Source organism: Mizuhopecten yessoensis, unplaced genomic scaffold (genome assembly GCF_002113885.1).
Source record: "Mizuhopecten yessoensis strain PY_sf001 unplaced genomic scaffold, ASM211388v2 scaffold9985, whole genome shotgun sequence".
Classification (NCBI taxonomy): Eukaryota; Metazoa; Mollusca; class Bivalvia; order Pectinida; family Pectinidae; genus Mizuhopecten; species Mizuhopecten yessoensis.
This window is the reverse complement of record NW_018408321.1, coordinates 124,874-139,590: the sequence shown is the minus strand read 5'-3', so window position 1 is coordinate 139,590 and position 14,717 is coordinate 124,874. Positions and strand designations below refer to the sequence as shown.

At 35.9% G+C, this 14,717-nt stretch overlaps 1 protein-coding gene across 1 annotated transcript; it reads left to right on the top strand.

Annotated features, from left to right (window-relative positions):
- Positions 1-1,039: 1,039 nt before the first annotated feature.
- Positions 1,040-14,717, top strand: LOC110459178 (stress-induced-phosphoprotein 1-like). Its single transcript, XM_021511314.1, has 13 exons — positions 1,040-1,143; positions 3,357-3,566; positions 4,039-4,180; positions 5,170-5,320; positions 7,507-7,705; positions 8,830-8,956; positions 9,325-9,427; positions 9,809-9,929; positions 10,209-10,305; positions 10,826-10,987; positions 12,081-12,184; positions 12,374-12,537; positions 12,925-14,717. The coding sequence occupies exons 1-13, from the start codon at positions 1,123-1,125 to the stop codon at positions 12,995-12,997; spliced, it is 1,674 nt and encodes a 557-aa protein (XP_021366989.1). The 5' UTR covers positions 1,040-1,122; the 3' UTR covers positions 12,998-14,717.

Genomic DNA, 14,717 nt, shown 5'->3' with positions numbered 1-14,717 from the left:
GGGGGGGGTTGTTAAAAAAAAACATCGTCACAGATTTACTAAGTACAATGATGATTTTCCCATTTTCATAATCACATCATCGAATCGATTACCCAGGAAGACGTTTAAACCATAGGTCAGATGGTTTTTTTTTATCCCACTTTGATCAAATTTTCATACAACTAGAAACTTATGCAATGTTTTTATCATTAAATTTCACATGGACAATTTTGTGTATTGATTGGCCTTAAAAATATTTTCGGCCAATTACCTTTTAGGGTTTTAGTTATAAAAATATGGTTATAATATCAATAATTGTTATTTCATCAAAATGGGACGGAAATAAAAGGAAATGTTAAGTCAGGAAATTTATTCGTCGTACTTTTTTTTATATATATATCATTATTGCTTTGTATTTTATTATTTTTTAGTTCCGTGATTGTTTTTCCCTAAGCTGTGTGATTCTAAAAGTACCACGATGAAATGACTCGGTGTAAAGCACCGAATAATTAGAAGAGAAAACGTATTTGTCATTATCTCACAATATTGTGATATTTTTATTAACGTTTAAATACATGACAACTTGATCTGGTTATTGAATAATGAAAATACTGCAATTCTTTCTGCTACTTAATTTGTGATCACATTGAGAGTTTGATTTTATTACATTTTTTGGGTGTGGGAGGATTAAATGCTATGCATTACAGCACAAGGTGGTACTTCGTTATGCTTTACAATTTATACCGTTTGCATCGTCCCTTGGTTCGCACGCCTAATATTTAATCTGTTTACCTATGATCAGGGACAGTATATTATATGTCCCTGCACGGACTTAGATAATCTAATCTAATTCCGTGGTCCCTGCTATGATGTAACGTTACAGTATGCTAAAATATTTTTCGATAACTCTTTTGTATCATAATATCTCTCTTTTGTCATGAATGCACAGCTGCTCTGTATAAAAGCACAAGAAGGTGTTTTTACATGACCCCTTGGTGATTTTTCCAGCCTGCGACCGTCGTTCCTGATTGGAGAAATGTTGTCTAGTAGGCCTAGAACGTTCAAGAAACTACGACATTGTGTTTAGCAGTGTAAGGGAGGTAATTGGATCATCTCCATTTAGTCGAGAACTTTCTATAAAAGATGGCGGAAGCTAAAGAGAAGGTAAGCTTACTTACTGAACATGGTTATGTTTACATCCTACCTGCAACATTTTTGCCTGTTTTATGCATTGAGATATTCGCTCACATATTTTTATCTGACTGCTAGTAGAACACACAACTGTTTTAAACTAGTCTCAAGAATCTGGCGAAGACATGCCGGTACTGCCATCCGAACCATGTGCTGCTCCGTTGTTTTTTCGTGTTTTGATATGAAATTTATATTGGCTCGACACCTGCAATGGAAGTTTTTAATGTTTTGTCGTCGATTGATCACTTAATTGTGATTGGTGAAATAGTGCACAGGCGAGAGTTACAGTGACATGTGTTTTATTATGTTTGTGCTGTTCTTTTCTGACTTGCCTATCGTTAGGCCTAACAAGGCCTTCAGGGACTGGGGGCTGAGAGGAGTGTCCATTGTTTTTCATTGAGGGCATACATTTTGTATCTGTGTTGTAACAACGACAGACCGTCTCGCTTAACGGACGAATATGGAACGAAAACAAAAACTGTTTTAGAGCAATTGTTGTTAAAAAATAAATAAAAGGATGGGGGGTTCTGGAAATATAGAAACCTTATAATTGAGAGGTATGTGTTGAGACTATAATGCCAGGTAAAGTGGGAAAATGCCAGATCGGGATTCGAACCTGGGACTGTCCAAATTCTAGACAGACGCACTAACCATTAATTTGAGCTACTTGGTTGCCGGTGATCGACCCAGCCATTTCATTCCTCTTTTCTTTAACAAAGTATTCGACCCCTAAGACACACGAGACCCGTATACCACCATTATAATAATGTGGGTATATTTCATTGGGTGCCAAATGTAAGAGGTGAGAGAGAAATGCAGAGCCAGACTGGGAATCTAACCCAGGACCCTCCAAACTCTTAGACGGACGTTCTAATGAGCTACCTGGTTGCCACATTCATATTTAACTGAAATTCGGAATATGTATCTCAATATGCTGGAAAAATAAACAACAGATTGGATGCATTTCTCATGAAAGGTGATCATGAGGACTCGTGTAGAGTGTGTAACCGGGAAAAGAATAAGTGTGCTTCCACCGGGGATCGAACCCTCAATCTCTAGGTTCCTAGTCGGACGCTCTACTACTTATCTAAAGGGAAACTCTAAGGCGACCATAATCCTATGTACAATTAAAATCTGCCACAAGTGTAAGCATTTGAAAATGTAGTCTGCAACATATGTGAAAATTAAACAAAATATAGGTACCTCGAGACTACCACAAGAATTTAAAGTATTTAAGGTAACCCAGACACTGACAGCTATAGTCTGCTTTCCTAATAATTAAATACACTGACAACTATATTCTGTTTTCCAGGTAGTTAATCCAGACACTAGTAGCTATAGTCCATTGTAATCTACTTGGTTGGTCCAGCTTTAGTTCTATTTCTCTTCCTGGTTTGATTTTGTTGTAATTTGTAGATATAAGTGGTAGTGTTGTGTACATTTCATTAATTATGAAAGTAGAATTTACATTCCATTTCTGTCATGCAAGACATATTCTTGAAAGGAACACATTTTGGTTATGCTTTGTTGACTTGCAAATTTATGTTAAAACAGGCACTTCAAGTCTTTGCCAGCCAGTATCAGACCACTACAACTATCTCTTGTTCATTAATGAAGAATTCTGGTTGAACTTGTTTAGAAAACGAAATAAACAAAACAACCTAACTTGTCTTGTCCTGTCTGACAAATCATAACTTTTGAACGACTGAAGATACTTAAGATACATTTTGTGAGGTTGACACAGAGCAATATATTTTTATTAATATTTTATTGCAATTTAGTGTTTATCAGTTAACCACGAAATTGTAAAATTGTTCTGATGATGGCCATGGTCAAGCCATCTGATACATGTACATCAGTGGATTCCTGGGTGTTGACGCTCCTTGAAACCTTCACTTTATTTTCTGAAGTTGTATGTATCTTGAATATAATTACCGATTACATACAAGTAGTTTTCACACGCCCAAGTACATGTACAAAGTGCACACAATTGAGAATCTTTGATATGCATGATGTTTGAACTTGTTGACTATTTTTTGTTCATGCCTTCTCTCCTCTGATTTGTTCACACGAAGAACTGTTATAATTTTTAATAACAATCCTGTGACTATCAAAGTGGGCATGCATGACTCCACCTAACAATTTCCCACCCTGTTTAAGATCCTCACCCTTCTACAAAAATATAGGTGAATGAGCTAAAAGTACAAGGCAATAAAGCATTGGAAGTCGGGGACTTTGAGGAAGCCATCCAGAAGTACACCGATGCCATAGCCTTAGACCCCTCCAACCATGTCCTCTACAGTAACCGCTCAGCAGCACTCACAAAGGCAGCTCGCTACCTAGAGGCACTCGGCGATGCAGAGAAGACATTGGAAATCAAGCCTGACTGGTTCAAGGTGAGTGAACCATAAATATGTTTGTACTACCGGGTAGTATCTATTGAAATGAGAAAGGGTTATTATTAAAATACATTTCATCACATAACTATGTAAATTGAACAGATTTTTGAGAATGCCACGATGTGTCCAGAACATTTTGGATTTCTTTGATAATGGTGGCTAGATGTATATTTCAAATTATGAAGTTTTTTGAAAATGATTTCTATTTGGCTCTTTTAATCAAAATGTTCTTCTGTTGTTTTATAAGTATGCCTTTAAAATGGAACCTTATTGAAGATATTCTATATATGTTGTCATAGTTTATATATAGTGGACTGGTGTATTTGATATTGGTTCGATGGTTCAGAACAACGGCAAAACAAATGACATTTCCATTGCGATTATAATTATGTTTGCTATTGAAATTGAAATCTCATTTTACCTGAAATGCTTGAAAATTTGGCAATTTTTTTATTGTTTTATATTGTAGGGTTATTCAAGGAAGGGAGCAGCCCTGCGCTACCTGAATCGCTACCAGGAGGCAGCTGAGGTCTATGAGGAAGGACTCCAGGTTGTCCCTGACAATCAGCAATTGAAGGATGACCTTAGGGAAGCAAAGTCCCATCTCACAGGTAAAGTTAACAGTATATCTATTTTATGGGTAAACATATAATTTCTTTATATCTTACAAGCATAATGACCATGTGGCCTATTATAACAGTATTTGGCAATAAGCACATCCCACTTGAGTTTTGTAGATTTAAAATACTGTTGTTTTAAGTAATAATTTTACTTATTTCTATGTAGCGCATTAACTTAATTTGTATGCATTCATCTTACTTTGTGTGTCCTACCACTATGTATGAGTTTTACTGATCTCTCTATGTATGTGTCTAACATGTCCCTGTCTAAGCCATGCGTGTAACTGTGTGCACCTTGTCACTTTGTATGTGTCTTATTTGTCACTATGTATGTCTTACTTGTCAAAGTTGTCACACTATATGTGTCTTACTTACGATTATTTGAAAGGAAAATAGATTGAAGGACCATCGGCCAATCATAATTGTCCTTTAAGAAATAAGAATGTTTGGGACCATGTGAGTTTATGCTTTGGCACAGCGTCAATTGTGGATTGAGTTAGTACTAGTAGAATTTTTCAAACCTGCATGTAAACTCCCCCAAGTTGATTTAAAAGAGGTTTCCTTTAATATAAATGAATGGGTTTAGACTATCAGACCAATTATGACAAAGTGTTATACAAATGTTCCTTTCATACCCCTGACCAAATGTTATGCAATGCTTTATTTATGACTGCTGGTACTGGTAGTGACATTACTAGTTGCTGTTGCAGTTCAAACTTGTAATTGGACAACTGATGATAAAATCTTCCAACAGACTTATACAATTTCGCACTCATTGTCACCATATCATATAGTTGTGTACATTCCAATTTATTTTAAATCTGAACACATTCATGGCAAAGCAGGGGTGGGTGTCAGTTAGCCTTCAGCATGGAGTTCTAACAATTGTTCAAATCCATTCACAATCAAAGACGGACACCTTTCTCTGATTGTTAAAAAATGCTGTAACTATAATAAAGGCATGGATTTTTTACCCTCAGGTCCAGCTGGTAGCCAGCCTTTTGGCAACCCTTTCTCTGCCCCAGACGTCATGGCCAAGTTGGAGGCTAACCCCAAAACGAGAGAGTATCTGAAGCAACCTGACTACAAAATGATGATAGAACTAATGAAGCAAAACCCAAATAGCCTCCAGTAGGTTGCTTTTGTTTCTAAGTGATGTGATTATTTAATTAAGTCTTATCATATGCAGGTATGTGTTATAGGGCAATCCTATCCAAGAGGGTAGAACTTGGGTCAGAACTGAGGCTTTTGATTGACTCTTTTTTCTCTCGCCTCTTGCCCCGGAATTTGGTTAAAATCAACAATGTCATTGCGAAGGCAACTATAGTCAGATATAGTAGACTTTTTTCTAGATATTGTGTACAAATTAACGAAGAATATATCTGAAAGAACAGGGAAATGTATGTTATACCAAATTAAAATCAAAATAGTTGGGAAAACTATACAGCAAGTTTGTTTAAAAATTGTTTATTTCCGTGAGGCAATGTCAGATACCAACTGTTTTGGCGGTAGATATTCTCCTGCTCACCAAAATGTTGATTTAATGACCTAACATATAATATCAAAATGACATCACATGTCAGAATGTGAGCTGATATGGTACTGAACATTCTTACAGCAAATGTTTGATTAATGCGATCCCTAGCCAGAATGTAATTCCAAAACCTGGGTCACTAGGTGCACCTATGTGGGACAGGGATAGAGTTTTCTCTTGCCCTGGACAGGTATATCCACACTTTTCCTGGTGTGCGATATCCTTGTCTCACACACTTGGCAACTTTAGAATCTCCCCACTTGGATTGAGATTCCTCTATTTCACCCTCAAGGATGTGAGAGATTTTCTTAATCCCACATGGGTATAACATCTGGGACCAATGTATCGAAACGGGTGTGAGAAATGTATTTAATTTGTTTTAAGAGAATGGTTTATTGTTAGCTCACCTGGCACTTTGTGCCAGGTGAGCTTATGCCGTGGCGCGGCTTCCAGCGTCGATAACTTTAAACATCTTCTTCTCGATAACCAAACTTCCAAGGGAGATGATATTTGGCCAGTAGCATGCTTGGGTGAAGGGCTACCAAGTTTGTTCAAATGAATGACCTTCAATTATATTCAAGGTCACAGGGGTCAATTGTCTTAAAAAAACTTTAAACAACTTCTTCTGAATAACCAAAATGCCCAGGGTGATGATATTTGGCCCGTAGCATGCTGAGATGAAGGGCTACAAAGTTTGTTCAAATGAATGACCTTCACCCATATTCATTGTCACAGGGGTCAAATATGTTAAAAACTTTGAACAACTTCTGAATAACCAAAATGCCCAGGGTAATGATATTTGGCCAGTAGCATGCTGAGATAAAGGGCTACAAAGTTTGTTCAAATNATTCAAGGTCACAGGGGTCAAATATGCTAAAAACTTCATAACAACTTCTGAATAACCAAAATGCCCAGGGTGATGATATTTGGCCAGTAACATGCTGAGATATAGGGCTACAAAGTTTGTTCAAATAAATGACCTTTACCCATATTCAAGGTCACAGGGGTCAAATATGTTCAAAACTTTAAACAACTTCTTCTGAATAACCAAAATGCACAGGGTGATGATATTTGGCCAGTAGCATGCTGGGGTAAAGGGCTATCAAGTTTGTTTTGAATGACCTTCACCTTTATTCAAGGTCACAGGGGTCAAATATGTGAAAAAACATTAAACAACTTCTTCTGAATGACCAAAATGCACAGGGTGATGATATTTGGCCATTAGAATGCTGAGATGAAGGGCTACAAAGTTTGATCAAATGTATGTGTTCACAAGGAGCAAATATGTTCAAAATATTTAAACAACTTGTTCTGAATAACCAAAAGGCTCAGGATGTTGATATTTAGTTAGATCAAGGACTACTATGTTTGTTAAAGTGAATGACTTTGACTTATATTCAAGGTCACAGGGGTCAAATTTGTTTAAAATCTTTAAACAACCTCTTTTAAATAACCATGGGTCCCAGGATGTTGATACTTTGCAAGTTGCATACTGAGATGAAAGGCTATACAATTTGTTCAACAAAATGACTTTGTTCGACTTTCAAAGTAACAGGGGTGAAATGTTTTAAAATCTTTTAACATGTTCTTTTGAATGACTTTAATCATAAATACTGATATTTTGCCTGTAGCTTTAATTTAGATCACTTTTAAGCTTGCAAGTGTGAGATTTATACCAGGTGAGCGATGCAGGCCCATTGGGCCTCTTGTTTTTGTTACTTTGGTTTTTGACTTTACCCCATATGACTAATGGCACATCATGCTTTATTGTTTCTATTTGCAGGAATTTCCAAGATCCACGGATAATAACAACATTGGGTGTTCTGATGGGATTCGATTTGGAGGCTAAGATGGGAGATATGGAAACCTCAGATGATGCTGAAAATGACCCTCAGCCTCAAAGTCCTCCTCAAATGGAAACCAATGATAGCGAATCGAGTAACAAATCACAAACCTCAGAACAAAATAGTGCTGTCACTCAGGTAGCTAATACGCCATAATGTAGCCATATCAACCATGAGGGGGTAGGTGTGGGGAGGAGGGTGTGGAGGGAAAAAGGGACTTGTTGTGTGGACTAATGCCTACTTTCATCCTGATTTCAGCATCATAATTATGTTTGTCTTGCGGGTATGTTTTTCACTTGCTTTTAACTTTGAGTTGTAGTTTGTTTCTATTTTTTTTTGTTGAATTGACAGAATGTGAATGTATTTGCATTATCCAGCTTTTGCATTTGACATACCCAGTAGGTCTTTATTGATACTTTCATCATAGTGAAGAATATTCTAATATATAAATAAAAAAATATACAAATACAAAATATGTATAAATTTGATTGTTAATTTTTTATATGAGGTGAAATTTTACATACAAAAATTTACAAACTCAAACATTTTGATACAAAAATTTCATTAAAAAAATACAATTTATCATATTATTTATGACTTGTTGATTTCTCTAATATAATGAATATGTGAAGAAGAAAAAGTTCAAATTTCTTTATCTATATATATGGAGATAAACTCCTTCTGATTATCTGTAATTTTGTGGGCATGTTTGATGACACAAAAGGTAAAGTTTCATTAGTGTTACCAACATGTAAATTTTCACATAAATATTTTGAAGAAATTCAAAATGGGAAATGTATAATTTTTTCAGTACCACATTTTACTCCCATAGGTATTTGCTTCTTTGTTAGCAATACATATGGTTATTATAAGATTTTTAGGGTTTGCGATTCTGCACAAATTATGATTTTATTTTCATAAATCTGCAGACTATGTTAACTCATCCACCCCTGAAATGTCGTTATGAACTTCTCCAACCTTGAGTGGGAAGAGTTCAAATTTGTCTATAGGGGTGAATGGGTTAATTTGATTGAAATTTATTGTGTTAAAAAAAATCTGTCTCCCTTTCATGGGTTAACTTCTTTTCAATATATTTCTGGTATTACTGGTAAACTGCATTATATGTATGTATAAAATGACACTGGATATCTCAGAAATATTTAAAATGTTCGGTTTTTGATTATTAAGATTTGTAGCAAAATGGTCTCGTTTTTAGAAGTACAGAAGTTATAACCTTTGCTAACACATGGGCTATGTTATAGGCTCTTGCTGAGAAGGAGGCTGGCAATGCTGCCTACAAGAGCAAGAAATTTGAGGAGGCACTGCAACACTATGGTGCAGCCATTGAACTAGACCCAAGCAATATGTCATTAAGGACCAATACAGCAGGTATGCATTCTTACATGGTTATACAATATATTTTAAGGTTCTCAAAAGAGGTGTACTATTTTATCTTAAAAGGAGTCTCCAGGGGAACAAGATTCATCTGTAAAGGAGCCTCAAGCGGACAACCTTTCATATTTAAGTACAAAGTCAATTTAAAATGGCTGTCAACATGTTACAGCTATGAATGAAAATTGTGTAAACTGATGATACATGCTCTATTGATGAACTGCTCAAAATTACTGGTTATTTGTCCAGAAAAGGTCATTTACCCAGAATTTAATTAATACCTTCAATCCTCATCTGCATTTCAACTGTAAACCTTAATTCAGGACCATACGATTTGTACTCAGAGGATATGTTATGTATTGCAGCCGTGTATTTTGAACAAAAGGACTATGACAGATGTATAGGAGTGTGTGAAGAGGCAGTTGAACTTGGACGTGAAAACCGAGCGGAATACACAATGATAGCAAAGTAAGTCCTATCATACAGCACATGACAGTAACATTACTGTAGGTCAAGTTCCATGGAGACATAAAGAATATTTAAGGAGATTTCATTCCTGTAGGTCAAAGAGACACTGGTTATATTCCTTTATGTATGATGATCATGAAGTTGAGAAAGACACTGGTTATATTTAGTTGTTCCTTTGTGTCATGTCAAGTCATATGTCTTGGTTAGTTCATGGGAGATCACTCTGTATGTCTTGACATTTCATGCGACACCAGTACATGTAATATTTACATTTTAACTTGTGTTTTTCATGTTAAGTCACATAACACCTTTGATTTTTGAGATACTTGAGCAGAACAATGTTTTTCTATAATATACAATGTTTTGTGTTTATGTCGACAGAGCCTTAGCACGTATGGGGAAAGCTTACCTGAAGAAGGAGGATGATGCAAATGCTTTGAGGTACTTCCAGAAAGCTCTAGCAGAACACAGAACACCTGATGTAGCCAAGAGTATACAGGAGGTATGTTTCATAATACCTTTACAATCTCTGCATATCATTTATTATTTCTAAAGGTATAATAGATCAGTTCATGATGATATTGGAGAAGCCATCGTTTTCATGAGTATTTTCAATCAGAGCTTACACTTAAAACTATTTTACAATTTTTCATGGCCTGTGCATATAGCTGGAGTCATTTTCTTTGTACTCTCTTTCACAGTATTAATACCATGGTTTCATGTTGACTGCAAAAACCTTGCATATATATACATATTAATTTTGTTTTATGTTGTGTTGTAGATCGAGAAGCGCATGAAAGAAAAAGAAAGACTGTCATTTATTGACCCTGAGAAATCCTTGGAAGCAAAAGCATTAGGCAATCAATTCTTTCAGCAAGGTAAGAACTGATTTACTGATATGAAGCTATAGTTCCGTCAAATAACTGAAAGTTGTTGTATTTGACCTCTTTAACTTGAAGACTACAGAGAAAAATATACGAAATGATTTCTACATGTTGACCCTAGGTTGTAGAGGGGAACTTGAAATTACTTGTGATTTTTGTAAAAAAAAAGAAAAAAATAGTATTATAACAATTGAAAATGATCTGTTAAAGCTGGTGTACAGTGCAAACTTAGTTTGTTCATGTAACATTGATGAGATTTTCACTTCTGCTTTTGATATATATTGTAACATGAAACTTTCATTTATACTGGTATTTTTAGGTGGTTTAGTGTTCTGAAGCAACATGATTGGTCTAAAACATTTGAGGTTACAAAATATTTATGTGGTAGTTTTTTTTGTGTTATTGGTCATTACCAACATTTCTGTTTGTAGTGCTATCTATTAAAGGGCTTTACAACAGAAATGTAAATAATATTATTATGATAATTATACAAATTTACTTATTCTATGTTCAGGTGACTATCCGACAGCAAAAAAACACTATGATGAGGCAATAAAGCGGAATCCAGAGGATGCCAAGTTATACAGTAACCGAGCCGCCTGTTACACAAAGCTAATGGAGTTCAGCTTAGCCGTAAAAGATGCTGACATGTGTATAAAACTTGACCCTACATTTGGTAAGGATATATCCATTTCCACAGCATCTTGATCCTGATAGCATTTCTACCTGTATTATTCCCTCCAAACCAGTTGGAGGCGATATATTGTTCTGTTCGTACATATAAATATTGGTCATCACTCTTATGACTTCATTTCTTAACAGACTAACAAGCTCATGTAATGGTAGAAATATAAGAAAACCTCAAATGAAGTTTGTTTCAGGGTGTAAAGGTCAATGAAAATGTTCAGAGTTATATGTTTATAATACATGTGGGTTTAGAAATATACAAATACAATGTAAGTCACAATTAGAGAATGAGGTTGCAAGAGTGATACAAAAATAGATAATGTTGACAGAGTGTAGGGTATTTGCTCTTTAGCAGTTAGTTGTTTGTGATGCCTAGTTACCTTTTTCCGAAAAAAGAAAAACCTTATTTTGTTTTATTCATTATATTTGAAATCATTGCAAATTATTTGGCTTAGAAATATCATGGAGTAGCTTAGAAAGCCAGAAAGACTGGTTTCTGGCTGAAACATATTCAAATGGCTTAGCTTGATTATAGTCCATCATCCAAGTGTGAATTAACATAAAAGTAGAAACCATAGCTAAATCAAATACAGTTATGATTTGAGACAAAATCTTCACTATTACATGTTACCGGGTGAAGCAGAGGGTTACCTCCCCTTTTGTGTACAATGAAATGTTAATTTCTATTTCGAAGAGAATATTTTGGTAGTTCTAAAGAGAACCAATTTCCTTTCTTTAAAGTAATCCAATACTTTCTTGTATATTTTCTCAATCATGAAGTGGAAGACCTGCTTGTAGTGAAAAATGGTTTGATAATTATTTTGTAACTTGCTGAGATAAACCATGATCTGAAGTCACAGAAAGCCATAAAAAAGATCTTTGAAGAATTGGTAAGGAGCTGCTGTAATTGGAATGTGTATTTTATAGAAGTCCCTTGTTCCTGGAGCAGTTGAGTTTTTGCCTATGAAATACCCATGTAAAACGACATACACAAGTACATCTTCTATAGATTGTCAGTTTATTTTTGTGTGACATGGCATTGCTAACAGCAATAATAACTATGAATAATGGTTTGCTTATAGTGAAAGGCTACCTACGAAAGGGCGGTGTCTTGCAGGCAATGAAAGAATACAGCAAAGCTGCTTCAGCCTACCAGAAAGCACTTGAGGTGGATCCAAAATGTGAGGTGCGTGTCCCCAGGTTCTCGGATAGATCTTGCTTTCTTGTGATTGTAAAATGTCCCAGTTTGTTATTTCTGTGAAGATAATTTCTATCCATAATTCTGTCCTTAAAGTGATCTGTGCATAATTCATTAGTCACTACTATTTGTCATGCTCTGACAACAAACTTATATTACTGCTTCCCTTGTGACCAGGAAGCTTCACGGGGGTACCGGGAGGCACTGATGGCAGAGGGTGGGGATCCGGAGGCTGTCCGGAAGCGAGCCATGGCTGACCCTGAGGTACAGCAGATTCTTCAAGACCCAGCAATGCAGCTTATACTGCAGCAGATGCAGAAAGAGCCAGAGGCTGTTAGAGAGTAAGTCACACCAACTGTGGATATGGACTTTAAAATTTGTTTACGCTTCAAATGATTTTTAAGGAGATGAATTCGTAAAAGAATCACTGAAATATAAAAAACAAACTTTTCACCAGACATATAAATTTGTGATTCTCTGTGCAGATAACACAGAAACATATTGAAATTTGACTTAATGAACACTCAACTTTTCCCTGTTATTCTTATTCCAAATTTGATATCAAAGTCCCTATCATACTTACTAACACATTACCTTATCTGAACAGTCTTATGTATATTATCTGTATGTCAGTAATGTTCAAGTATCGAAGACATAATTTCAGTTATATTTTTTTCATTTTTTTTGTTCAGTTTTAATTAATGAGATATTATATTGTTTCTTTGTAGACATTTGAAAAATCCTGAAGTAGCCAAGAAGATTGAAAAACTGTTGGAAAGTGGTATCATTGCTATTCGTTGATAACGGGCTGGGATTACATATTGCAGAGTGATGAGGCATTATGGACATGTAAATGCACAATGGACTACAACTTCATCATGTTACTTTTAATATTGAACAACAAATGTCTGGATGATGTGAAATTCTTACAATGGTGGTCTGTCATAGATGATTTTGTGTTCCGGACGTTACAACACATTGGGGAAACCAATGTTATCCATGTTCTAGGGTAGGGGAGATGGATGATATCCCTGTACTAGGGTAGGGGAGATGGATGATATCCATGTACTAGGGTAGGGGAGATGGATGCTATCCATGTACTAGGGTAGGGGAGATGGATGCTATCCCTGTACTAGGGTAGGGGAGATGGATGCTATCCATGTACTAGGGTAGGGGAGATGGATGATATCCCTGTACTAGGGTAGAGATGTATCCATGTGCTATGATTGGGCAACAGATGATATTCCTGTGTGGGAGTGGAGAAACAAATGCTATCCTTGTGCTAGGGTGGGGGAAATGAATGCTAGAACTTAATCAGGAACATGAACTAGTCGTAAATGTATTGAAAGTGATTAAGGCTTTGCAACAGTTTGTTTTTGTATTTCTAAAAGATCCAGAGGTACAGCAGGGTATATTTTTAACAGTGACAATCTGCATTATGGGTATGTACAGGTAGATTTTACCTGTGAAAACAACAATATGGGACCATAACATAATACTATATTTATACTGTTGATATTTGTGTTAGGATTACACACCCTCTGTAAGGTAAGAATAGGAAGAAGATTGGGTATATTTCCTGTCTGCCAGGAGCTAGGAGCTAGCATGATGCTTTGATGCAGTATCTGATGAGTGTAGTGCAATTCCTGCAGAGTTCTGTTGGAAAGCAAGAAAATGATGCACATGCATATGGTCCCTGATTTACAGGATTACACCAGCACAGGGAACCTCGGTAAACCACGAGACTGGATACACACCATTGTATTGTTGAACCTGTATATTTCACATATTTTCTGAATGCATGTTCCATAAGAAAAAGTCTTTTTTTTTGTTTTGCTCAAAATCTAATTGGCAAATTTTAGTCCTGTTCATTCCATTTATGTTCGTCATTAGGTAATTCATTGCAGTGATATTTCATTCGTTTAGCTGAGTCACTAGATTCATACAGAGTTTTCTGTAAACTATCATAAACTTTACAGATATTTTCTGAAGTTCTGTCACTGATTCCTAAGGTAAAGTTGTATAAATATACCAACAACTGTTTCATCAGGGAATACTGGTATGTTCTATGGTGATTCTTGGTTTGGAGCCTGTAGCAGTCTAACACGTGACACTGACGAATCTGTTAGACGTTGACAACCAATACTGTACCTGTGATACAGCTGCCGCTGTGTTGCCGATTGTGAAGATGATGATGTGGTGTTGAAAGGACTGACAATGATACAGCTGTGTTATTGATGAGATGTTTGTGGTGGGGCTGTCACTGCATCAGTATTAACAATGCTGCTGTGTTATTGACAGTGCTCACAGTACTAGGCTGGCAATGATGCAGTTTTGTCCTTTTAAAGCAATGATACTGTGTTGACAATACTGTGATGAAAAATGCTGTTGTTTTGTTGACAAGATTTGAACACATTTCTTTAGAATACAGGCAATATATAATGATTGCAGATTGAGATGTTGTAGGTGTTCTATGGCTTTGTACGTAATGGAAACAATAGAACATGAATTAATCAGACAA